The sequence below is a fragment of the Rhinolophus ferrumequinum genome, chromosome 9 (genome assembly GCF_004115265.2).
Source record: "Rhinolophus ferrumequinum isolate MPI-CBG mRhiFer1 chromosome 9, mRhiFer1_v1.p, whole genome shotgun sequence".
NCBI classification, from domain to species: domain Eukaryota; kingdom Metazoa; phylum Chordata; class Mammalia; order Chiroptera; family Rhinolophidae; genus Rhinolophus; species Rhinolophus ferrumequinum.
Window position 1 is genome coordinate 49,412,654 of NC_046292.1, and position 27,168 is coordinate 49,439,821.

Sequence of the window (27,168 nt, forward strand, 5' to 3'; positions counted from 1 at the left end):
AAACTACTTAGCAGGAACACAAAGCCCATTACAGTCTTCCATTGACCTAATTTTCCAGCTCAAATCCTATTTCCCTCAACTTGGAGAAACACTTACCAGCCACAAAACATCTATATTATTTGCACATTCTGTTCTTGGTATGTGAAATGTTTTCCCACACCCTTTCCTTCAGAGGTTGGAAAATTGGTACAAATTATTAAAACCCAGTTGACAGTCACATCTTCTTTGTGGTCTTCAAAAACTACCTTATTTGTATATTCCAGTGGTTCTTAACCCTGACTGCTCATTATAGTCACCTGGGGTGGCTTTTTAAAAATATTGAAGCCCAGCCTGTACCCTCAGAAATTCTGATTTCATTCTCTAGAATGAATCTGAGCATATGAGTGTTTTAAGTGTTCCCCCAGAGTATTCTAGTGCACTAGGTACTAAAGATACAAAAATTAAAAAGACATACTGTCTTTTCTGACTTCAAGAAGTTTCCTGCAGAGGAAACAAGTTAATTAATTGTCATTTTCAATAGAAAGGAGTATATAAAGTGAAACGATACAAATGTAGGACATACAGAGGAGGCAGGAAGAAAAAGTATGCCAGGAAAGGCCCATGGTGATGCCTACTATAACTCAAACAAATATTTAGTCATTTCTTTTTATTTCCTTGTAGAATCCTGCTAAACCATGAACAATAGTTCAAAGCAACTAATTTATAATTTAACCTTTGTAAACAACAAAACAAAGGAGCTCTTCTGTAATCAGTCACCATTATATGTTTAATGCCCAGAGCAATACTTGGCACATAGTAGATACTCAAAAATACTTGTTAAATAAATTAATGGTCAACAGTAGCCTTTAAACTTTCGTTTTCTTAAGAAACAAATTTATAATTAATATCAATGATGGTCGCAAATTAAAACTAAGCGTAGTATTTTTCGTGTCAAAGATTTTGACAGATAAAGCATGTATATGTGTTCTACTTCTTAGATGAGACAAGCAATTTAAAATTAAGCTGAGGAAAAGAAAAAGAAAAAAGGACTGACAAAGCAGTTCACTTTCAGTAATCTGGGTTTTTCCAAATAGTGACATAAGAGCTAGTCATTTTGAATTGGACAGTTGAGTTCCTCTTCAAGAATCAGCAATGTAGGTCAGAGCTTTGCTGACATTTCCATTTGCCTCATAGCTGAAAATCTGAAGTGAATATTGACAGGCAGGCAGTGGGGAAAGAAGACATGACGCAGGCCACCGGGGTAGCAGCCTGGCTCTGAAGTGGAATTATGTGCTGCAAACAGGTCGAAAGGTAAAGAAAAAAATGACCATCCAAATATTTAAAAATAGCTGTATTTCCTTTTGGAAATACATGGGCAAAGTTATTTTCTGTTATACGTTCTTGTGATATTTCATACAGTGGTTACTGATGATAGTTGAATCTATAATATTGTCTGACATCACATCACTTTAAGTAATAACACTGTATATTCTATTAGGTGAGTAGTTAACTTCTAATAGGAATATGTCAGGGCTTGTTTTGTCTATTATTGATAAAGAGAAGACCTATTGTTAACAAATTATGAAAGGGGTCCCTATATTCATGAATCATGAGAACCCCAGTTTTTAAAAATGTTATCAGATATTTTATGCTATTTCACAAGTCATGAGTTTTGTTTTATTGTTTTGTATGAAAAACTAAGGTTTTATTAAACAGATAAAAATAAGTGAATAATGTTGATAATTGAGTAACTGAAATAACTGAATTATTAATAATGTAAGAAATTGATTAACTAAATAAGGTAACTCCAGTTGTAAACTAATAGCAATATTATTTGGAATTTTTATAATGTTTTTCTTTTGATACTACAGATAATGAGCTCTCTGTTAGTTTAATTGGTGATGACACATATGCCTTTGCCTCACTTCATCTTTCTTCATTTTGAATGCCTTTTCTCTGGAAATTCTGAAATTTTTGGTTTTACCAAAGTTTTACTCACCAAAGACTGATACCCTGTTTCCCCGAAAATAAGATCTAGCCAGACAATCAGCTCTAATGCATTTTTTGGAGCAAACATTAATATAAGACCCAGTATTATGGTATAGTATAGCATAGTAAAATAAGATCAGGTCTTATATTAATGTTTGCTCCAAAAGACACATTAGAGCTGATTGTCCGGCTAGGTCTTATTTTCGGGGAAACACGGTATTTCTGGAGCTTGATAAGTGCATCTGATCAGGAGAAAAATTCATCATCAGGAGTTGGAGCAGAAAGAGATTTCTGATGAGAGAGACTAGATTAGGAGGAATTGTATTATATCAAGGGTCAAAATGTCCTACTAAAATATAATTCATAGTGATTTTTGAAGGGTATAAAATTCCATTCTTTTGTTTTACTTCTCAAGCTCTATTACACCTCCTCACATACCAGTGACTTTTACTTTAGTGTTTCTTTCCTTCTTTCCTTCCTTCCTAATCAAAGGTTCTCATCAAAAACAATAACTTAGAAAAAAATGTAATACCTTTTATTATTTTATTGCTATTTTATTAAAATATTACAATTTAAACGGGTTTTTTTCTTTTTTGTATCTTTTTTCTAGAGGGGAACAAAGAGCTTCTTCCTGCTTTCAGGCATGAATCAGGTCACGATTCAATGGGATGTAGTAACAGCTCTTTATATATTCTTCAATTGGTGTCATGGAGGTACAGTATTTTGAATACCTACTGTTATCTCTTGTTCAAATCAAGTATTGAGTGTTTATTACTTTCAAGGCATTACACTAGAATCTCTGAAGAACAAAAAATTATTATAGTGGGAAAAATTACGTGCACATAAAAATTATATGGAATAAAATTTAAAAATCCAACCTCCCTACTGATGCAAGATTCCCTTCTCACACATCCCTAATGGACAGGACTTTAACTCATATACAAACATTTCTACGTAGGAGTTTATTACTTTGAGTTGGCATCTTTGGACAGTTACTAATGTTGAACATTTGAATTTCAATCAATTCCACAAACCATTTGTTGCTGGCTACTCTGTGTCAGGCACTGTGCTGAGCCTTGTGATAGACAGCAGAACCCCAGGGAGGGGATCGTCAGAAGTTCAGGCAGGGCAGCTATTGCCAGGTGGGAGTTTCCATTGGAAGCAATGATATCCTGGGTAGGTGGCAGGGATTCATTTACTGGGAGACAAGCAGCACCAAAGCAGTGTTCTAGACCTTGAAGAAAACTCTGCAGATGATGCAAGTTACTCAGTGACAAGCTCAAAATTGTGTTCTCTAGGTTGGGACACCATCATATTAGAGAGATAGAAGTAGCTTCATCATCAGAACTAGAATCCCTCCAGCAGGATGCTGGACATTTTCGGAGTCAGACCAACACAATCCAAGATGATTTAGGAGAAATAAGGCACCAGCTACTTTGTACAACTTGTTGAAAAATGCAAATGATAAGTAGGACTTCTGTTTAAAATCATTTAGTTAATATAAATGAATAAATTTTACATGCAATAGCATATTCTTCTGAATCTCCTGTTTTAATGTTTTACATGGAATTTATTATTTTAATCTACTTATTTTCAGGAATTACAAATATAAACTGCTCTGGCCGCATCTGGGTAGAACCAGCCACAATTTTTATGATGGGTATGAATATCTCTATATATTGCCAAGCAGCAATTAAGAACTGTCAACCAAGAAAACTTTATTTTTATAAAAATAGCATCAAAGAAAAATTTCAAATCAAAAGGATTAATAAAACAACAGCTCAGCTTCGGTATAACAACTTTCTGGAACCACACGCCTCTGTGTATTGCACAGCTGAATGTCCCGGATATTTTCAAGAGACACTGATATGTGGAAACGACATTTCTTCTGGATGTAAGTGTTGGGGTATATTCAAAGTCCAAATGCAAGAGGGTCTAACAATTAACTGGTAATAAGAAACTTGCATAAAAGTTATAGGCAAAAAAAGTTATAGGCAAATTGTTATGGTTCACTTCGTATATTAGTCTAATACAGGAGTGGCAAACTTTAATGTCTCCAGGGGCCAGATTGGTGAAAAATACGAGGTAAGGAAGCTGGTGGGATTTGCGCAGAGAAGAAAGCACTTATATGGTCTACTGGGGACAGCCACCGCCCTGTTCCAGCATTTGTGAAGGCCCAATATTCCTAGATCTTTTGACTATTCCAAAGAAGACAGAAATAATGAAATTTTAAGATGAACTCTACGAATTTAAAAATGTGACCAATGCATTCAAAAAAAAAATTTTCAACATTTGCCTGGCCAGGTACAGCATACATTAGAGACAGCAGCCTCAGGCTTTAAATGTTGCTCTTTTCATCTGGTTTTCACTTGTTTGTTTGTTTGTTTTTCTTCCAAACTAATACCATCAACCTTAAAGGAGAAACCACTGTGAAATTTTGAGATTAAGGTTTAGGGAGAAAAACAGTTGCAAAGCTAGCTTTGTGTTCCTGCTATACTCCTTACCAGCTATGTGACCTTAGGTGAGTTGCTTAACCAATCTGAGCCTCAATTCCATATCTGTAAAATGAGGCAAATTATACTGACTGTTGTAAGCACTCCATTTTAATAATTTATTTTAAATCATATTATACACTTGAAAGTACAATGTCAATATGCCTAAATCCTTAAAAATGCATCCTTTGGCTAATACATGGGAAATTCTGATACAATTCCCTGCTTCTCATCCCACTGCCCCAACTGTGAATCATTGTGTTTATTCCTGTAATTAAGAAAAAATTTATCAAGTTAATCTTTAAAATATTTGTTAAATTCAATTTGTGTACACAGCATTCTGAAGATTTTGAAGTTAGAGTGATATGGGCTGATTCGTATAATTATATACTTAATTCTTGGTTCTACTACTAGGAAGAATAGATCAGTAAGTTCAGCACTGTTTTAGCCCAAATATGCATTCTTTATGGCATCTGGGCTCATTTTTAGTGAAAGAGAGAGGTCTTTGAGTCTTTGCCACGCTCCCTTCCTCCATGCTTTATGAGAATCAAATCTGAGCTCTTCTTCCTCACCTCCAGACCTTACCTAGCTTGAGCCAGACCTCCTGGCCCCTAGAGTACATGCCTGAAAACCAGGTTTCTTTGTTCTAAAACAAGGCCATTGTCCTACTTAACTCTGGGCCTCTGATCTTGCACGATTTGCGAAAGACAGAAAAATATGTGAGGTAGCAGAGGTGAACTGAGGAAGAAAAGTAAGTAGTAGAAAAGAAAGTAGTAAGTTTTGGAGTCAAAGAGTAAGGTTGGCAAATGTATGCCTTAAACAAATAATAACATGACAAACTTGCCCTAAATTGCTGGAATTGAAACCACAGGCACCTTATCTGATGTATGAGGACTCCTTACCTTGTCCATATCCTCAGGAAATATAAATAACCCTTGATACTTCAATGCTTTAGTATTGATTCTTTGGGGGTGGTGTTGAGATAATATACAATTTCTTCGGAAGGCAATAAAGCAACTTCCACAGTTATGGGGAAAGGTTAATTTCCAATTTAAGCGAGAGGAAAAAAGGAGGAAAAAGAAGTATGGCCTCCTTTCCCGTGTTGCAGTTTGGGTGACAGATTACCACCAACAGCTCTCCAAGGTTGGCTAAGGGCCTCTGCCCTCAAACACAACAGGTGATGGTTAAGATCAAAGAATGGCCTTGGCTCCCCTTCTAGAGCCATGTAACGGAAGCACTTATTCTCTGCAAATGGCCACTTAGAAAGAACATCACTCTTTACACTATTTACTCTGTGAGTTATAACTTCTTACATAGACCTCTGGTTATGAATGTGAAATTGTAACTGTCAGGTAAAAATTTACTCAAACTCCTAGGTTCAAGAAGCCCTGTGTTCTTGCGTCCTGCATTCTTAGCAAACAAAACTTCCTATTTAAGTAGGTCAAAAAAAAAAGGTTTTTGAGGGTTTTTGTGGTACTCTAGAAATCACATTGCTTTCGCTGGATCACTTTGATCACAGGATATTTGTTCTCTGAACTTTAGTATGTCAATTTATCGTTACTGTTTTTTTTTAAAAAAATGATTATGCGTATATTTTTAGACTGGAGACAAGTCATAAAAGAGAGAAGATAAATGAGTCATAGCTTTCCCTGAAAAGATATCCAAATATATTTAAAATGTTCTGTACTTAAATGTGTAATGTGTGAAATACAAACTATTATTATCACAACTTTCATTTTTAGCCATAATTTTAAACACTTCTTAGATTCCTATCTGTGATTAATGCACACCGATGATGGGAAGTTTGTTCTATCAGAATAACACCAAGCATGGAATAAAACGCTATAAGACGTCTTTAAGCATTTTAAATCATCACATTAAAATAAACCATGTATGGCACCGTCCTATTTCCACTTAATCATTTATTTAAAAGTTTAAATATCTTTGACTAAAACTTTAGTCATCTTTGATCTTTACTTGTCTCAATGAAAGCCGACTTGTTATCCAATATTCATCTTTAATATTGCTATTAAGTATCATTACTGGCACAATTAGACTTATCCGTTCTCTCCTTGGGTAAGGAATTAAAAGAGTGATCTTTGCCAGAAGCATTGGGGCTCTCTTCATTTTAAGTCTTCTTATTATCATTTTATTAATTAAGCCAATGAACTACACTTTCCTGAGAGATTGCTATGCACCAAAAATGTGTTAAATGCTAGAAATTCAAAGAAGAAGGAATCACAGACTCTGTCTTCAAGAAGCTCTCAGTAGAAAATGATCGTTGGCCAGACTCTGAATTAATAAGAAACCTGGCTTGAGATTAATGGTTCCATGATAGAGGAGGGAAAGAGCAAAAACTTAAACCTCATCCTTGCATATTTCAGGGTAGTCTCTCGTATCTGGCTGTACAGCAGGTGTTTATCCTTGGACATTGAATAACCTGCCAATGAAATCTAACAACAATCTGGTGCTACTCTCATAACCATACTCATACTCCCATCTTTACATAGCTGCACATTAATTTTACAAATATTGTGTTTATTTTCATGTGTGTATATAATCCATTTCATCTTTCACAAAGTTAATTAACCACCAAATAGTTATAACATGGAGCATTTACTTTATATAGAATGTTATGGAATAACATATCCCAAAAGACTGACAGATGTCTTTCATGATGGCTCAATCAATGATACCGTCTCTCTGAAAACAGGAAGAAACAACTTCAGCACAATCACTGTAGTCATCGAGGGACCATTACTCAATCAATATCCAAAATGACTTAAATTTATGTTTCCACAACTACCTTCTTTAAGGTGCAAATAAAATTTAAAGATTTCTTTACCCTACTTGACATCTTGTTTTCCCCATTATAACTTAATGTTACAACTCACCAAAATGTTTTAAAGTACTTTAGTGTATTCTTTCTGTTAGAAAATATTTGTAATTATAAAATCAATAAATACATTATTGTATAGAGTTTATACAATTGTATAAATTACATTTAATGTATAGAGTTTTTTTTTTTTAAAAATAGACCAGCAAAAAGAAATATCCATCATCTCTATAATGCCATAATCTCACCACTAACAGAATACCTCTTTAATAATTTGGAATATGTCTTTCAATTTTCTCTCTCTCTCCTCTCAAATGACACCACTATACTAATTTCACAGTCTGTTTTTCTCACTATCCTACGGCCATTACTTACTAAACTAATTAAACATATTTCTAGTGTCTTTCAAAGGTCAGATACTTAAATTGTATTCTACAACTTTGTTTTGGGATGTATTTTAGGAGTGTATTATAGTTTATTTAACCTAATTTTGGGGTATTTTGTTTCCTTTTTTTTTTCATTATTATGAACAATACTTTAAGAGGCACATCTTTTTAGCCAAATATTTTTGTACATCTATGAACATTTCATTAAGGATGTATTCCTAGATGTAACATTGCTGGGTTGCAAGATAGATGTAAAATAGCTGTGTTGCAGCTTTTAAAGGTTGTGATATGTAAAGTGTTCTCCATAAAGGCTGTACCAATTTGCACTCCCACCAGAAGTGTGTCACAGGATTTTCATGAGTCTATTCCGACATTGCGGATTACCATTTTTCAAAATCCTTGCCAATTTGATAACTCTAAATGATATCAATTACCATTTCAATTTGCAATGAGGTTAAGTTTCTTCATATTTTTATTTCTTATTTTACAAGTTATATTTTTGGTAGGTGATTTACAGGTGAAGAGCAGGAATATATTTAGATTTAAGATAAATCTTTGGGTATAACTTCAGATTCACAAATGTCTGCACTTTTATTTTTTATGAGCTCCCCTTCTTCTATTTGTCCGGTCATTCTCTGAGTAGTCTAGTTTCCTCGACAGGATTGCACATATAGACACAAACTGAGAAAGCACACCTGAAAAGTAAGTATATGATTAGTATTCAATATTTCCATACTTCTTTTTTGATCTTGATCTTGGTAATTTATTACTAGATGATGTAAATGAAAATTCCAGGTGCTGTTCCATAGTTGGTGGGGTTTCGTAGGCTTCACAGCCCCCAAAGGCTCAAACAATGTCATCAGAACTCTCTGATCTTTTCCCATCTCTTGGGTTTTCTTTTCCCCTGTGTTGGCTTCATTCTTAAATAGACTGTTTCACTCTGACAGCAAGATGGCCACCAGCAACTCACCACTCAAACTGAGATAGCAATTTCAGGAGGTTAGAGAGTGCCTCTTTTACCATGGCTCCTGAAAAAGTAGCTTGGAGAATTCTGATTAGTTCATCTTGAGTCATGTGTTCATTCCCAAGGGAAATACTCGGTTAGTCAGCCTAGGTCAAGGGCACACTTCTGTGTGGAACCTAGTGATTGACAGCCCTTGGGGCAGAGGTGAAGAGGGGATCAGGTTAGGAGTGAGGGAGATGTCGGTTCTGAAAAGGGAAAGATGCTAGCAGACAGAAACCAGCAATGTTCTCCATAATATGGCCACTCAGAGAAAGTGGTGAGGAGGTGTGGGGGAGGGAGAAAGAGAGAACCTCGAAATAGAATTCGGTAACTACCAAAATGTTTACAAATCCTTTTTTTTTTCACTATGGTAAAATAGACACAACGTAAAATGTCCCTTTTAACCATTCTTAAATGTACAGTTCTGTGGCATTAAATACATTCACACTGCTGTGCAACCATCACCACCACCCATCTCTAGAACTCTTCCTCTTGCAGAACTGAAACTCTGTATCCATTAAACAATTCCCCTTCCTCCCTGCCCTCACCCCCAACCCTGCAACCAACACTTGTCTGTATGAGTTTGACTATTCTAGATATGTCACATAAGTGAAATCATACAGTATTTGTCCTTTTGTGTCTGACTCATTTTACTTACCATAATGTTTTCAAGGTTCATCTGTGTTGTAGCATATGTCACAAGTTCCTTTCTTTTTAAGGCTGAATAATACTCCATTGTAAGTATGAACATAAACTTTTAAATTGAGTAGTGGAATAGGTCCCCGAGCAGAAGATAGTTTTCCAGAATAGTAGAAAAATACTTTGGAGAACACTTTCACAGGAACCAAAAGGCACAGAGGTTTCAAGAAGAGAGTGATCAAAATACTAACTGCCGCAGAGGTTGAGGTCAATACTGACTGCATAGAGATCGTGCGATTTGTTGGTTAGAAAGTCATTAACTACCTTAGCAACAGTGGTTTTGGTGGAATTGTGGGGACAAATCTTGATTGTTTGGGGTTCAAGAGGAAATGGGAGATGAAGAAAAAGACCAATATAATGGATTCTTTAAAAAAAAAAAAAGCTTGTCTGTTAAGAAAAGCAGAAAGATTCAGTAGAAGCTGAGGGGAGAGAACTTGAGGGGAAGGGGATTTTTTTTGTTTTGAACAGTAGGAATTTGATTATAGTATTAACCCCAAAGGAGGGGAGAATATAGTAAAATATACAAAGGAGTGGACCAATGTTTGATGGCATAGTGGGTTGTAAGATGAGGTGGTAGGGATGGAGTGAGAAACGCTGAGCGGAGATTGAGCCGATTTCCCAGATCAAATGGAAACTACTTTATAAAGAACTCTGTGCTTCTATGGTGGCTCCTAAGTGATACATTTTGTTGCAGATCCACCAGATGTCCCTGACGAGGTAACCTGTGTCATTTATGAATATTCAGGCAACATGACTTGTACCTGGAATACCGGGAAGCCCACCTACATAGACACAAAGTATGTGGTGTATGTGAAGAGGTAGGTTCCTCCCTCAGCACGGTGACACGACCAATCCCACCGCAGTTCAGCCAGGGGTCTACCTCCAGCAGGGACCCAAGAAACCAGCCTCTAACATTAAATACACACTCCCATTATCCCCAATTCCCTAATTATGATCTGGGAAGCTACCAAATCCTTTGGGCCATTAATATTTTCATCCCATGATGCAAGGTGTTCGATAATCTTTCTAACCCTTTTATTCATTGGCAGGGGCCTAATGGTGCTACAGCACCACACAGCTTTAGCAGGACCTTTCCTTTACATCTCAGAGCTATCGCCTTCGAGGGTTTAGGCAACTTACTCAATCTCTCCAACTTGCATTCTCTTTACTTTAAAGTAGGCCTAACACAGAACCTACTGCACAGGTTTGTTCTAATTATTTAAGTGGAATTTGGCTTTGAAAGTAGACATCACAGTGCCAGGTCCATAGTGAACACTAAATTCATGAAATCTGTTATTATTAACGATGACCCCAAAACTTGAATTTGGTGTCTATGTAGGCTGACCAACTTTCCTGGTTTGCTTGAGTCTAAGAGAGTTCTCGGGACATAGTTTTAAAACTGAAAGTAATAATTGAATGAAAATAACCACTTTCTTCTTAGAGTGGTGGAGGCTTTTGTAGAAATGATCTTTTGTTATGCTCTAGCAACACCTAGACTGCAGGAGACAAGATGACCATGCAGCCAAAATCTCTCAAGTTTTATGCTTAAAGATAAGTGGTTGATCATAAAAGTTATATTACTTCATACCAAATTAAATTGAGGGGAAAATATGTTTAATTGCTACTATTCAGAAACCGCAAAATAGGAAGAGGTTCCCTTCCTCAATCTACGTAGTTCAAATCTTTCTGTTATATTTAAATTGTATCTATGTATGTCAGTCTATTTTGGACTCCTCTACTAGTGTTAAAGATGAAAATACAATTATCAATTTGAAAAAGGTTGTGGGCAAACTGGGATAAGTTGGTTACCCTATCCATGTTTCTTTTGTTTATTTATTTATTTTTAATTTTTCAATTACAGTTGGCATTAAATATTACATTAGTTTCAGGTGGGCAGTAATTTTTGTTTTGTTTTGTTCAATGCTGTATTGCTTGAGCCTAGAATGCCTGGCATATAGTAAGTGCTCAATAAATATTTGTAGAGCGATTATTCTAACTGATAACAAGAAATAGACATTTCCTGCATTTTCCCTTCACAGTCTAGTTAAGTAACAATAAAAGGTCATTTATATTACATTCACTGTTTCTCCTGAAATCCAACAATAAATTATAGCCCAAATAAGACAAACCTAATGCAAAATCTGAATTAATGGAGTACAGATCAATGGGATCTTATCATATTTTAAAGAGGACATGAAAGATTAGCATAAAACAATGAATGCTCTACTCTAAAAAGTTCCAGGAATGAGCTCCTATAAGCACAGATAAACATCTCTTCATCTTACAATTTAAAGCACACCCAGGAATTGAAAAAAATTAGAGAAGAGAACATCAATTTTTCTAACTAGCAAAAAGGTCTTTCTTCCAAGGAAAAAAATGACTTATAATAAATTTTGTGGTTGACGTAGTGTCAGATTTAAAAAGTCTCTTCTAGATCCTGGGTTCTTCATGTATTTTCCTCTTTGGCAGATAGGTAGAGTTCAGCATTTGCAAGGTTTCACTTCCAACTCATGTGGTTCTATTTTCCAGTAAAATCACATATACTGACAGGCATTTTACCTCAGCCCTCCCACTTGTTTCACTCGTGGCAGAAGTGTAGAGTTCCCTCTATGGCAGCATACGGGTCATCAAGGCTTCCTTCTGGTGTTGGCTTGAAGTTATAAAGTAGAGGAATTGTGTCTGTATTACTTCAGGAACTTTCCTTCTCCCCAGTACCTTTGTAGTGATCCCACCAATAGAGGTGCATGGCCATTTACACACCCTCCTGTACCCGTCTGTACTCATGAATTCTGCTAATAAGCACTTACCTGCTGTTGTTCCAATACCCTCAACAGCTTCCTGTAAATGTATTCTTTCTTTACCCTGGAAGCTCTTTTGTATCTGGTATAGTGCCTTCCATTCAATAAATACTTGTTAAATGAAAACGAATGAATGATGGTGGCTCTTCATTCCATTCAATTCAAGTCACCTTAGCAAATATTTATTTAGCATTTTGTCTTTTTGGCACCATTTTAAACTCTACGGATTAAAAAAAAAAAATAGACACCATCTCTGTGATGAAAAGCTCATAAATTTTTTAGAGTAACACCAAGTAAAATCTTTCCTGAACTGCAACTACCACGTATCTAGCATCTTACTCAATACTTCCTCTTAGAAATCCAAAAGGTAACTCAAAGTTAGCATTTTCAAAATCAAACACCCAGTCTTCTCTCCCCAGACTTGCTTCCCCCTTCTCAGTAAATGGCAACTCCATCCTTCGCTCTATTCAGGTCAAAATCACCGGCACCCTCCCAGATTCTTCTCTACAAATGATCAGCAAAACCGACTGGATCTAGCTTTAAATTTTTCAGGCACCATAAAAAACCAACAGGGCAATTATTTTTAGATGAGCTATACTTAAGACCCACTAAAATCAATCGCCTATTGTGCCAGTTCATTAGGTCTGCTTGGTTTTGCCACATCTTTTTCATATACATATTCCTAACAACCCGAAAGAGGTCTTAGATAGGATTTCAAACATTTTTAAGGCTCTGACCTTATGTTTCAGTAATGATTTTAGGATTCAATGAGCAGTTCACATTTTTAAATCTCTTTCCTCACTAATTCTGCACCTGTTCTCGGAATACTAACTGTGGCTGGAGACAAACATAAACTTACTGACTGATAATACTTTATATTCATGACCACGAATCCCAGAGAGCCACCCAGGAGTCGCAGGGCATTTCACTAGCCAAGTCGCTCCCCCAGTAAGCCAGATAATTATTTCATTACTTTTTCTCTCGTTGCTGGTCTCCAACATCATTTTCCCCTCCTCATTCTCTAGTGGTTACCTGCTTCCTCTTTCTCTGAGAAAATAAGAGCCATGAGAAATACCACAACCTCTCTCACCTACTGATGCGTTGACATCTGTACCCACGTACTTGCTCTTCTCTTCCACTACTATGGATGAACTACCATTGCCCTGAGGCCAACTCCCCACTTGTGCACCGACCGCACCCCTCCTGCCTATTGGAAGACACTGCTCCCGCAGTGTTCCTCTCTTTCTTCTGCATCATCACCTTTTCTCTCGTTAGGGGATAATTCCCATCAGCTTTCAAACATGCTATAGTATCTGCCCTCTTGAAAAATACAACCCTCTCTTGGTCCCTCCCCTCCACTACCTTATTTCTCTGCTCCTCATTATGGCAAAAGTCCTCCAAAAAGTTGTCTGTATTCTGTCTCTGCTTCCTCTCTTCTCATCCTCTTTTTAATCTAGTTTAGTCGTTTTTGCCCTCCACTGAAACAGTGCCACTAATGATTTCCCCATTGCCAAATCCAGTGGCTTATTCGTAGTCCTTATTTTCCTTATCAAGAGCATTTACTATCAGGAGCACTTAATTTTGCTTTTCAATTCCTTCTTTTGGCTTCCGGGATACCACCTCCTTTTGGTTCTCCTCCTACCTTTCTAGGTGGTTTTTCTCAGTCCCTTTGGGTGATTCCTCTTCATTTCCAGTAAAGTAATAGGTCCCCCAGAGCACTATCCTAGGATCTCTTATTATCTCTTATCTACACTCATTACCTAAAAGATCTCATCCAAATTTATGGTATAAAACTCCCTAATTCATATATCTCCAGTCCAGACATCTCTCCTGAACTGTAGCTACCATGTACGTAGCATCTTACTTAACATTCCCTCTTAGAAATCTAAAAGGTAACTCAAAGTTAAAATTTTCAAAATCAAACACCCAGTCTCCTCTCCCCAGACTTGTGTTCCCCTTCTCAGTAAATGGCAACGTCATCCTTTGCACTATTCAGGTCAAAATCACTCGCCTCCTCCTCCTGGATTCTTCTCTACAAATGATCAGCAAAACCAACTGGATCTAACTTTTTTTTTGAAGTCATAAACTAAAAGTTACTTTCATGTGTGTTTTGATTAATTTATGTAAACTGCCCATTACCACCCTTGATTAAGGCAAAACCCAAAGCCAGTCAAGAACAAGTGTAGGGGGAGATAATGGTAATCTGTTTAACAATAATCCACAGCCTTCGGACCAACTCGACTGGATCTAGCTTTAAAATTTGACCCCTCCGCACCACCTACATAGTAATCCTGGTCCAAGCCATATCATCTCTCATCTGAGTTAGTACAAGAACTTCCTAACTAGTGCCCTCACCTCCACCTTTGCCCTCCTATGGTTCATTAGTTATTCACAAGTAGCCAGACTAATTCTTTTCACATGCACATCAGATCATGTCATTCCTCTGCTCAAAACCTCCCATTTCACTCAGTCAAAACCAGAGTCCTTCAGCTGCCCTGTGTGAGCTTATGATGTGTTCTACATGTCTGCCTCGTCCATAACCCTCTGATCTCTTCTCTAATCCCTTTCTGTCTGCTTTACTCTAAAAACCTCACTCACCTCCTTACTATTCTTTAAACGGGACAGGCAAAGTCCTGACTCAGGGCCTTTGCCATTGCCTAGAAGGCTCTTTGTCCAGAAGCCGCGAGACTTGATTCTCTATGGCTCTAATGTCACCTTCTCAGATAAGCCTTCCCCACCTCCCTAAAACATAAAATCCTCTCACCTACTTCTAGCATTTCCCAACCCCTTTTTGCTTTATTTTTCTTCTGAACATGCATCATCACAGGACATACTATATATTTATTTGTTTCTAGCAGAATGTATGCTCCACGAAGGTTGGGACTTTATCTGTTTTGTTCATTGTTGTAGCCCCAGTGTCTAAAGTAGTGCTTGGAACATAGTGAGTATGAAGTAAATATTGTTGAATGAGTGATTAATAAATGGAAGACACTATTCACCATTATCACCATAAATTGGCAGTGTTTATTGAAAATCTGTTAACTGTAACTAGAGTGAGATGCATAGGAAACTTCAGAGAATATATACATCATGCTGACTCCTTTCAACAAATAATCTGTTGTGTATGAATTAGCACTTAAAAATAGAAATAGGAAATTCAAAAACTTTGTGATATAGTTTTTACAAAGCAGAATTAAATTACGTAGTAACTATGGTTAATGTCGGTTTGAGAATACATTTTCATTTTGACTTGTGGTCTCAATATGTGCGGTAAAAGTATTAGCCACAAATCAATTAAGAACATGCATGTGGTTTTTCTCTAACTGGAAAATATTCAAAGGTGCCCTACTTACACATAGTTGCCATTTCCACATTTTAGTTCTTATTTAGCATGAGGTTAGCATACCTTTTAACAAATTATCTGCTAATTTATTTATATTCCACCTTATTTCAAAAAGAAGATTTGGCAACTGTGTAAACACTTGAATTTAATGGCATGATTTGACTTCAGATACAAGCAACATAAAATTTCACTTGTTGAAATATAACAATTTTTAAAGTTTCATTTTTATTTTTTAGCACGTGTAAAAGTCATGTTATAAACACCTGTTAATTCATGATAATAATTGTTTTTTAATAAGCCATTTATTATGTGTGAAGCCACCTGCTCCATGCTTTCTTATTTCATTTATACATTTATTTCATTTACTCATGATAACAATGATGTGATTATTTCTGTTTTACAGAGAAGGTGACATTAGAGCCATAGAGTAAGTCACTGGCTCCAAGTCCCACAATTTATCAAGGGGCAGAGCTGGAGTTTGAACCTGAGCCTGGCTCTAAAACCCAAGCCCTGTGCTTTCCATCACCATGATATGTCCTTCTTGTCCTCTCATGGTGTTCATAATGATCTCCCTGCTGGTGAGAGGAAAGAGGCAGCACCAGAAAATACGCACTGAGAGTTAATTGGCAGATTAGAGATCCTCAATCATTTAATGGTAAAAACATAGATAAATATAATTTGAAGTGATAATTTAATAGCTCTCTCTCTCTCTCTCTCTCTCCCTCTCTCTCTCTCTCTCTCTCTCTCTCTCTCTCTCTCTCTCATTCCAAACTGGGTCTCTCCCCTCTATCTTCTCCATCCTCATCAGCAACAAGAGACTTCCTTTCCCCTCATCCAATCAGCCACCAGGTCCAGTCAGTTTTATTCTCAAAATCCACAGCAGGTCTTTTTGATCTGGTCTGCTCTACAAGTTATTTCTTACACTTTCATGCTCCAGAGTACTGAATTTGTTGAACTTTTTCAAAAATGGCTTGTCATTTCATTTGTTTCAGAACACGCTGGGTTTTTTTCTACCTGGAAGCTTTGTCTCCCCCTACCCCATCCAGCTCTCTCACCCCAGTATCACACCCCACCCCATTCTTACCCCTCACCCTACATCTGGTAGAAATGTCTGACTCACAGCTCTTGCACTGAACCCCTATGCAATACTCCTTCCCAGAATGTGCTCATTTATTTCAAGCTATGTCTAGAGCTGACTTATTCAATAGGCAGAGCAGTGCCCAGGGCCCACAATACTTTCAGGAGTCCACAAAATGTTTAATTTCATATAAAATCAGAAGGAAAAAATGAATTGTTAAGTCGAAGAAAATGTTTTAATATGTAATATTAATATATTTGCTTTTATAACAATGGTTGTAAAACATCGTCTCTAAAAATGTATGCATGTGTATATATATATATATATATAAACATAAACACACCCACACACATATGTACTATTTTATTTTCTTAATAGGACTTTATGAAGATAAAATTGCTTAGTGCCATGAAAGTCATACTGTGGTCTTAGATAGTTTTGACTTTCTTTTTTAAAATTCTCAAAATAAAATCGAGTTTGATTCATTCTTCAGTATATGTTGCATTCTCAACGCAGGCTAAAAAGGTAGCATCAAAAAAATTGAGGAATAATTAATTGAAGCCAATAAAAACTGGTGATTATAAACTTTTTTTTTCTTTTTAAGTTTAGAGACAGAAGAACAACAACAATTTCTCACCTCAAATTATATTAACATCTCCATTGATTCATTACAAGGAGGCAAGAAGTATTTGGTTTGGGTCCAAGCTGCAAATGTACTAGGCATGGAGAGGTCAAAACAACTGCAAATTCACCTGGATGATATAGGTAAAGACTAAGAAATTCTATAATGTCTTCACAAATAAACAACTAATTCATGCTGACCTACTAAATAAAGTCTAGATCTGAAAGGAGTTCCCAAAAGTTCCTGTAGATCATGATTTAAAAAAGCAAAACAAAACAAGAATCAACCATAATTTCTACATGGGTGTATGTGTTTTTAAAAATATTTACTGATAACTTTTTATGTTCAGGCATTGTTCTAAGTGCTAGGGGGAGTAAGATAGATAAGGTACCTGTTGCCCTAAATATCTCGTGATTCACCAGAGAAGATGGAAAGAAATAAGGATTTGAATAAAGTGCTATGAGTCTTATGTTGTGAAAAGTACAGCATACTAAAGAATTCTTCTGTATACACTCTTGTGGAAGTTATGTTTTTGTTTTCATTTTGAAAAGTTTTACAAGATACATAGAAAATTTTAGAGAATTATATAGACATCTCTTTATATAGACATCTCTATGTTTACCAGCCAAATTGAACAACTGTTAACATTTTTTCTTCAAATATTTTTAGATCTTGCCTTTTTAACTTACAACATAGAATAAATATTTCTATTAATTTAATCTACAATCTTATTTTTAATAAATGTCTTTAATCACTTATCACTGGAAATTTAGACTGTTCAAATTTTCACCATTATAAACTATACTTGAACAACCTTTTGGCTAAAGTTTTGCTTGTAGTTGATTTCTTCCTTAAGATATATTCCAAAAAGTAATTCGGCCTTTTACAACTACATCCCAGGCCTAAAGCCAGAGTTCAGCCAAAGAGTACCAAGTGTGAGTCACCCTCTATTGGGAGATCCTTTTGCCAATTATTCCTGTTTTTATCACGGTAGTCCGCCCTTATCCATTGTTCCATTTTATGTGATTTCAGTTATGCTTGGTCAACCATGGTCCAAAAATATTAAATGGAAAATTCCAGAATTAAAAAATTCATAAGTTTTAAAATGTGTGCCCCTCTAAGTAGTGTGATGAAATCTCCAGCCATCCTGTTACCTTCTGCCTGGATTGTGAATCATCCCTTTGTCCCGAGTTTCCACCCGTTATGTAATAAGCTACTACTGTAGCAGTATTGCAGGGCATGTGTTCAAGTAACCATGATTTTACTTAATAATGACCCCAAAGAACAAGAGTAGTGATGCTCGTAATTTGGATATGCCAAAGACAAGCCATAAAGTGCTTCCTTTTAGTGAAAAGGTGAGTACAGTACAATAAAATATTGTGAGAGAAAAAGAGAGAGGGAGAGCGCGCACATCTACATAACTTTTATGACAGTATGTTGTTATAATTGTTCTATTTTATTATTAGTTTTTGCTGTTAATCTCTTACTGTCCCTAATTACAAGTTAAACTTGATCATAGATATGTATGTACAGGAAAAAACACAATATACATAGGGTTCAGTACTATCCGTGGTTTCAGGAATCCACTGGGGGTCTTGGAACCTATCCCCCACAGGTAAGAGGGGACTGGTGTGTAAAGGATGATTGCAGCAGGCTGACATTCATGCTGCACTTTCTTTAGTGCTAACTGCTATTTCATACATTATCTTATTTAACCCTCACGACAGCCTTATTTTGTAGAAGAAATTATAATGTAGACATGAGGAAACAGAGGCTAAGCAGCGTTAAGAAATTTGAGATTGCAGAGCTAGGGAGCCTCTAATTCCAACATCCTCAACTCCTAGGCTCGGTTTTTATTTAAAAGCACATTGCAATGTGTCTGACAACTTTCCTGCTGACTAACGATCTAGGGGATGTGATGTCATCTTTTGGGATACAGCATGGGTAGCTTTTGGGGATCACTAGGCTCTTTGATTAGAACTATTATCTCAACTTCTGCCTTGGCTAAACTCAACTATCTCAACTAACAGGATAGGTCTAAAAATCTGTCCTTATGCTCTGAATATTAGATTTAAAAACAAACACTGCTGACGGTAGTGATGAAAAATAACTCCATTGTGTTGTATATTATTGGAGTTGTCATTCTCTTGACCATGATCTACACATTTTTGTAAATTTACATTTTGAGGTAGGATTCCACAATATGCCTTTTTCTTAAAAAAGATTCCCTTCAATGGATTAATGATGTTTAAAGGCTATCATGTCCAGTATCATTTTGGCAATGTCATTTTTAGGAACTAAATTATTATTAGTACTATTACTGTGATTATTATCATTGTGATCTTATGATGATCTTAACATTATCACACCCATTTTTGAACACCTACTGTGTCCCAGGCCACATGTATATCACATTAAATTCTGGAAACAACTGCACATGGTACTGTGCCCATTTTACAGGAAATAATTTGTTCAAGATCAATTGGCTAGTAAAGAGAACAGCTCAAACAAACTACAAAATACATGTTCAAGTACATGTTATATAACATATATATTTATTTGAAAAAAGTAAGCTCATAAACCTAAAGGCTTAGCTCTTTACTGCATTGACTTGCTCTGTTCTAAGACTGTCTAAAACCTGACTTACTGTGATCTGCATTTCTCATAAGACTAAACAGACTTTTGCTTCCTTCCCAGAATATTTCTTTCTGCAAAGGGGTCTCAGAATGCTTGTGCTGCTATTCCAGTGTCAGGCCAAACTCAGAGATGGGAGACAAGAGGGTGTGAATAACTTATAGCTTTGAGGGTGCTTAACTGGCTCCAAGTGGTTTCAGAACCCCCGAAGGGGCCCACTTCTCTGACTCTACAAATCTCTGAATACTGATTCTTTTTACAAGAAGCTTATACTAGCTAAAGGAAATCAACTATGGGATTCAGATGATAAAACTTCAGTGTAGTAAGCTCTTTAATTAGATTAATTCTGCTACTATTACTTCTGGCCTGTGCTAGGTTTAGCCCAAGGATCTCATTCTAAAACTGTGCTACTAGAGAGCAAATCTTTAATATTTATATTTATCTATAAATCATATACCTGTGAATATAATTTTAGATACTAGTTATTGATAATAAAACAATAATTTTCCCAAAGAATACTTTATACATTTAGAATAAATGAAAATTAATTCATAAGAATATTAAACTGCAAAATGGTCCCTAAAAACTACATATACAAGCTCTTGAGTTCTTTGCTAAATAACAAATGCAGCAAACTCATAGGTTTTATTGTTCTAATCATGCATACAGGAGAAATGGAAAGTGCCAATGATTCTATTCTATTCGGGCAGAACAAACTTTAAACAAGCAAGAATAAACTCTCAATTATTCATACAGGTTAGAAATATCGAGATTCCTGCAACACTATTACTCCTAGTACAAAAAAAGAACTACTAAGATAACCAATCAGAATTTCACTTCCTTTTTGAAAGTTATTATCATAGAATATAGAAATAATTGGTAAAATCTTAAGGTCTTGTGAAACTTGCGTTGTTCAAATCATACTTTCAAGTACAGATTTGTTTTAATGGAGAAAAAAACAAGTTAGCAATAAATATAAATATTCATACAAATGTCCCTATAATACCAGAGAATAAAAATAATATTATTGTAAGAGGTCTCAATTTAACATCTTATCAAATCGAATTCTCTGAACTAAATTTAGGATGCAAAACATCATCTCTTCCTAAACAGATGCAGGGAAAGAGAGCTATCTCCTTTCTTTCTTTCCTACACTCCTTTGTTAATAAGTCCAGGCATTTCATTAGTTAAGATTATAAGGGGTTGGGGGGGGGGTAGAAGGTAAGACTAATAGAGCTCATTAAAAAAAAATGGAGAACGGGCGGAATAGAATTTTACTTAATAATCACAAATTTCTCCTACATAATAGATTAGAAAACAAGAAAAAAAGATCATTAATTGTTAATTAGATCATGGAATTGTTTTTTTAGTACTTTGAGTTTTAACATATCTATAGATTGATGAAAAGATACACATTTCTCCCAGGCAAGTTTTAAATGGCTGGGTTTTGTTTTGGTTTGTTTTTTTCTAGTGATACCTTCTGCATCCATTATTTCCAGAGCTGAGGATATAAATACTACAGTGCCCAAGACCATAATTCATTGGAATAGTCAAACAACTATCGAAAAGCTTTCCTGTGAAATGAGATACAAGGCTACAACAAACCAAACCTGGAATGTAAGCTAATTTTCACTATTCTTTAACATGTAAGTGAATGAAAGAAAAGCCAACCAACAGTCAGTGACCACAGTGAACTCATAATGATCTGTTTTACATGTTTTTATCTGATTCTTTGTGTGATATTCAAACCACTCTAGTTCTACTGATTACCATATGCTTTCAAACAGATGTTTTCTGAAAAGGTCCTCTTGCCTTTTGTAAATGCTAAATAGACCAATGTCCAGCTAAGAGAGATCCATCTATTTAGCTCCTTGTAATTCAGTGTCTCCTAGGGTGAAATTTATACTTCTATGCTGAAATTTAATAAACATCCAGAAAACTAAAAACTATTCAAAAAGAACTTCAGATTTATGGGTGTTTCCCTTTAAATGAAAAAAAATGTGCAACTCAAATGTAAGATTTGTTACTAGTATAGGCCTCAGTCTTAGATGAGTATAAGGTAAAAAGTGAATGTCTAGATAAATTAACCATCCTTAAATACCAATGGTAAGTTACCATGTATCTTAGAAGCATAGTCACAAGGTTCATTAATAAAAATCATATCACATGACAGCAACAGCGAACATTAATAAAAACTCACTAATTTGAACTATAGGGGAACATTAGTCTGAGGAAAAAGTTCCAATATTAGGTATTTGAAAAGAAATGTCATTTTATTATTTTCAAGTATAATAAACTGCCATTTAATCAAAATAATTAAGGAATAGAGTTGTCTGGCTTTGCTTAATGAAGAGTTGTGTATCATGTATGATGGATACGTGGATAAAGTAGATGTAATATACATATATATACACACGCACACACACACACACACACACACAATGGAATATTACTCAGCAATAAAGAAAAATGAAATCTTACCATTTGCAACAACACGGAGGGTATTATGCTAAGTGAAATAAGTCAGAGAAAGACACACACCATATGATTTCACTTATAGGTGGAACCTAAAAAAAGTAAAGAAATGAATAAACAAAACAAAAGAAAACAGAAACAGAGCCATAGATATAGAGAAGAAGTTGATGATAGCCAAAGGGGGTAGGGTGGCAGATAGGCGAAAATGAAAGAAAGTTAGTTAGTTGTTAGTTAGTTAGTTGTTAGTTAGTTAGTTAGTTAGTTAGTTAGTTCTGGGTGAAGATGGTGGATTGAACACACTCATCAAAATAAAATAATAAAATAAAATAAAAACATCCTCCCTTCCAGAAAAAAGAGTTATACGTCATGTGTGAATTTACCGGTTTTAGGGAGTTACATGAAATGATATGTATTTAACATTAATCTTTGGAGATTAGTGTGACTCCAAAGGCTTCTGCTACGTCAGCCTCATCATTCTGTACATTGGTTTTGCTGTACAGCAATGAGTTTAAAAAGTGTCAAGAATACAAGGGTAAAACTATACTGACTTCATGACATGCTCTAAAGATAGCTCTTTAAAAATAAATCTCTGATGTCAACTTGTTTATTTACCGTTGTTTAGATTACACTTAGATTTGAGTCCTTGTGCTGCATCATTTGGTCAATACCCAAGTGATGACCCTGCTGAACTCCTTGATTAAATAATTATGGCCTCTGTGTGCACAGCAACCCCATGTTTAAAGCCTGGGACAAGCAAGATCAACACAAAACAAAATCACAGCCAATCTTTTGCCTATGTGCAATTTAGGTGAATTTGAAAACAACCTAAATGAAATTCTTGAATCTTAGATTTTGAGTTAATAGAGTTTTGATCAAATTGGACACCTGGGGTCTCTGTGTAGTGTTTCAGTCATAGGATACTGAGAATATGAAACTCCCTTATTTGGCATACGTAGGAAGAAGTAATCGGCTATAAGAATGTTTAGAGAATAGGAAAGAATTACATTATCTGTATCTCTGAATAGGTTTTCAAAAACCAACTGTTTTCTGGTTGAAGCTCTTGTTTTCTGCTCCCCCTGGTGTTGTTACGTATGCCATTGTGCAACTTGGTAACTTAGAGGTAAATTTGAGCTCACTTTTCAAAAACTTCTCTTTATCAGCAGCAGGCAAATTAAGGAACTGAGAGAATATCTGTTGTCTCATTTAATTTTCATAACAATCTTTTGTGATAGGTAGTGTCAACTCCATTATAAAATGGGCTTGAAAGAACTTAAGCCAGGTTCTCCAAACTTTACACTGTTAGTAACTAAGTCTCTCGCAGATCTTTCATCACTTTGGGCATCCAAAAAATATTTGGAAAATGAAAGAAGAGGTTTCAGTCCAAAAGCTGTATCCTAGCCTTCTATGATGATTCCTCCATATGAAACCACTCACACAGAAAAAGGTGAATTACTATTTGTATCCAGATGACCAAAGTCCAGTCGGCAATAGCCAAACAAAGCTTTGTGTTTTACATTTGTGCATGATCCATTTGGTCTGGGTCATGCATAAAGTATTGTCTTTGCCGCCATGTTCAGAGACAGGAAGTCGGAGTCAAGAAAGTGGGAGGACACAAAGAACCACAGATTTGCTCCTCCACCTCAGCTCTGCCTCCATCAGATATTGCTGGAAGGAGGTTCTTTAAGTGGCAGGCCTTGTGGCTAAGTGCACAGACTCTAAAGTTCAAAGCCTGGTTCTGCCACTTTCTAGTTGTGCAACCTTAGGCAAGTTCCTTATCTTCTCTGTGCCTCATTATTGCCACACCTAAAATAGGAATGAGATAAGCACCTACCTCAAATGGCTGTGGAGATGATCAAATGCTCTAAGGAGCTAGTCCGGAACCAGGAATAGAGTTGATGTTCAGCAAATGCTAGCTGTTATTGTTACTCTTCATCTTAACTTCCAGGCGAGTCGTGCTGCAGGCTTGGTAGAACAAAAGAAGCCCACCTGAAAATCAAAATTAGTGCATTGAGGATGCTTTTCAGCCCCTTTTAGCTAAGCTGTATAACGACTGAGGAATCAGCCAGCCCCGCAGATGATCCTGTGAGGCTGACATTATGGGGAGAATATTTATCTACCTGTTGGTTATCTTCATGGACTATCTCCCTGGCATCTCAAACTCGTGTCAAAAATCGAACTCAATTCTGAGCAGCAATCCTTGCCCACTTCTGCGTACCTTATCTCAGAATCATACTTACATGATTACAAGTGTATTTCCTCATCCTTTAACTATGAGTCCCTGGAAAGCAGGGCTGTCCCATAATCATTTCTACATCTACGCTGATTCTGATGATGTCTGGTTCGCATAGATAATATTTGGAAACATCAACTACTAGTATTATTATTATTTGCCTTTAATGATGCCCAACTGCAGTGACAGGAAGGTAGGGAAATATTCACTGTAAGTTCAAGTAAATGGATCAGTGGTGACTCGTCTGTCTAACTAAGCAAGACCATGCTATTGGCAAACTTTTTACTCAAGGGCCAAACAGTAAGCAATTTAGGCTTTGCAGGCCATAAGGTCTCTGTCCCAACTACTCAATTTTGCATTTGTAGCGTGAAAGCAGCATAGACAATAAATGAATGGACATTGTGGCATTCCAGTAAAATTTTATTTTTGGACACTGAAATTTGAATTTTATGTAGTTCCCATGCATCACGAAATAGTCTACTTTTGATTTTCTTCCAACCATTTAAAAAATGTAAAAACCATTCTTAGCTCATGGGCTGCACAAAACCAAGCATTCATTCTGTTCCTGGAATGGCTAATGGAATAGCACACAGATAGTAAAGGGTCAAATACTTGGCCTTTACATTTCAAAAGTGTAAATGCTGGTATAAGAAGACTTGGAAGAACATGTAATTAGTCATGACTAAATTTCTCAATAATCACCCCTCTTCCCTCCTTCACCAAACACTAGATAAAGATTATGATGAAGATCATCTGAGCAGAGAGAGGGGAAACTGGCCAGGGGCACGAGTAAGGGGGATGAACCAAATGAGTTCAGATACCGGTGAGGCACTGAGAAGGGCCCCTCACCCCGGGCCATATCCCAGGTTGGGAGTCAGAGGAAGCTGAGATTACAGAACTCTCTGAGTAGGTCTGAGATTCTCCTTTCCACACAAAGGATGCTCCCAGAAATTTAGATGTAACCCTAAGGAAAGAAGTACCTTGAACTGATAGAGATTAAGTTTCTTAGCCCCCACCTTCATAATTGAGGGTCTAACTAGAAATTAACTGTTTTAAAAATAAATTCATATTTCTTGCACTCAAGACCATATCCTCTCCATAGATATTCAGTTAGGTCTAGCTCTCTCAATGTACATTTTAGCCTCTGAAAGTATCATCTTGAGGTATCATCTTGTGCTTGCAAGGCCCTAAGCAATCACCTGGCTTGCGTCATGGGAGAAACAACTCTGTTAATAGTTCTATAAAATTCTTTTTTAAAAAAGTTCAGAATTCTGGCTGTAATTTAGGGTATCATTTCTCTTCTTTAGGAGGACTTATCTATAAATGTAATGGCAAGAGACATATTGGAAAATAACAACTCCTTTCCAAGAGAAGTTAATGTGAAGCAGAGTACATTTGATAGTCAAACTTTTGGCACAAGTAAAATCTCTCCTGGATTCCAGGCGACCCCAGAGGCCGCCAGTCATATTTACATAGCAGAAAATTCCAAGGACCATAGATAGAGATGTGGCTTCTGGAAACTCTGAATGATATCTTTCAGTGGTATGACAACCCCAAAACAGGTATTTTCATGAATATTACATTTTCAATGCATTACAAGTTTCATGAATATTACATTTTCAATGCATTACAAGTTTTATGTTAAAATTGGGTTTTAACAGAAGAATCCCTAAATGAAGTTGATACCTTGTTCTTTTTTTAAAAAAATCTTGATATTTTCAACTTTCTCTTTCATGAGTGTCTAGTAACTGTTTTCTCCCAGTTGCTGCATAAATGCATTTGTGAACATATTTTATGTTTACCTTTCAATCGTGTTTCACTTTTTTCAGTAAATCCCCTTATCACAACATACTAAAGGTGCTGTGTAAACGCCTTGCTTTCTCTCTCCCATCTGAAGCAGCTTGTTTGGGGGTCATTTTTCATTATGTTTTACAGCAGGTTGTAGAACCCCAGAAAATGATTCGTAGGTTTATATTTCAGCTATTTGCTTGCTTATCTTCCATTGGATTTTTCCAGTTCGACTTCTGTAAATGTTTTATTTTCATTTTCCCTCTCTGTCTCTCTGTCTCTCATACACACACACACACACACACACACACACACACAATAACAGGCCTTATAGAATCTGCATAAATCTGTAATAAGGACCAATTTAACAGATTAGCTTATGAGGAATTTTTTCTGAAAGTCATTAGCAAGTGAAATTATTTCATCATCCATGAATAATTATTGATCTAAATATCCAACTGTGTGGGGGGGGCAAGAGAGAGAAAGAGAGAGAGGAGGGAAAAAGACTGGATGCAAACAATTGCTATTAGGTCCTCCCACGCCATTAAAACCAGTTATTCCAGAATTAAGAATATATTACATTTGGACTTTCTTGAGATTTGAAAGTTTGAGAGAGTTGTCAAACACAATGTGTATTTCATGTTTAATGTTAAATAACATGCATTTGATTATTTATGGCCATGTTTTATATAAAGTACCCTATTCCTCTTTGTTTTCCAATGCTCTAAAAGAGTGCCTGAAACATAACAGGTGCTCTAGGCATTTCTGTTAAACGAAATAATTGTTTGTTTTAAAAGCACACTGTATCATTTAATT

At 36.1% G+C, this 27,168-nt stretch overlaps 1 protein-coding gene across 1 annotated transcript in view; it reads left to right on the top strand.

Annotated features, from left to right (window-relative positions):
• Positions 1 to 1,185: 1,185 nt before the first annotated feature.
• IL23R (interleukin 23 receptor) overlaps positions 1,186 to 27,168 on the top strand; it is a 50,708-nt gene continuing 24,725 nt past the window's right edge. The window contains exons 1-6 of the mRNA XM_033115045.1: positions 1,186 to 1,290; positions 2,579 to 2,681; positions 3,566 to 3,862; positions 10,079 to 10,202; positions 17,208 to 17,368; positions 21,331 to 21,476. Coding sequence (XP_032970936.1) covers positions 2,612 to 2,681; positions 3,566 to 3,862; positions 10,079 to 10,202; positions 17,208 to 17,368; positions 21,331 to 21,476 — 798 coding nt within the window. The 5' untranslated portion in view covers positions 1,186 to 1,290; positions 2,579 to 2,611. The remainder of the gene's footprint in view (positions 1,291 to 2,578; positions 2,682 to 3,565; positions 3,863 to 10,078; positions 10,203 to 17,207; positions 17,369 to 21,330; positions 21,477 to 27,168) is intronic.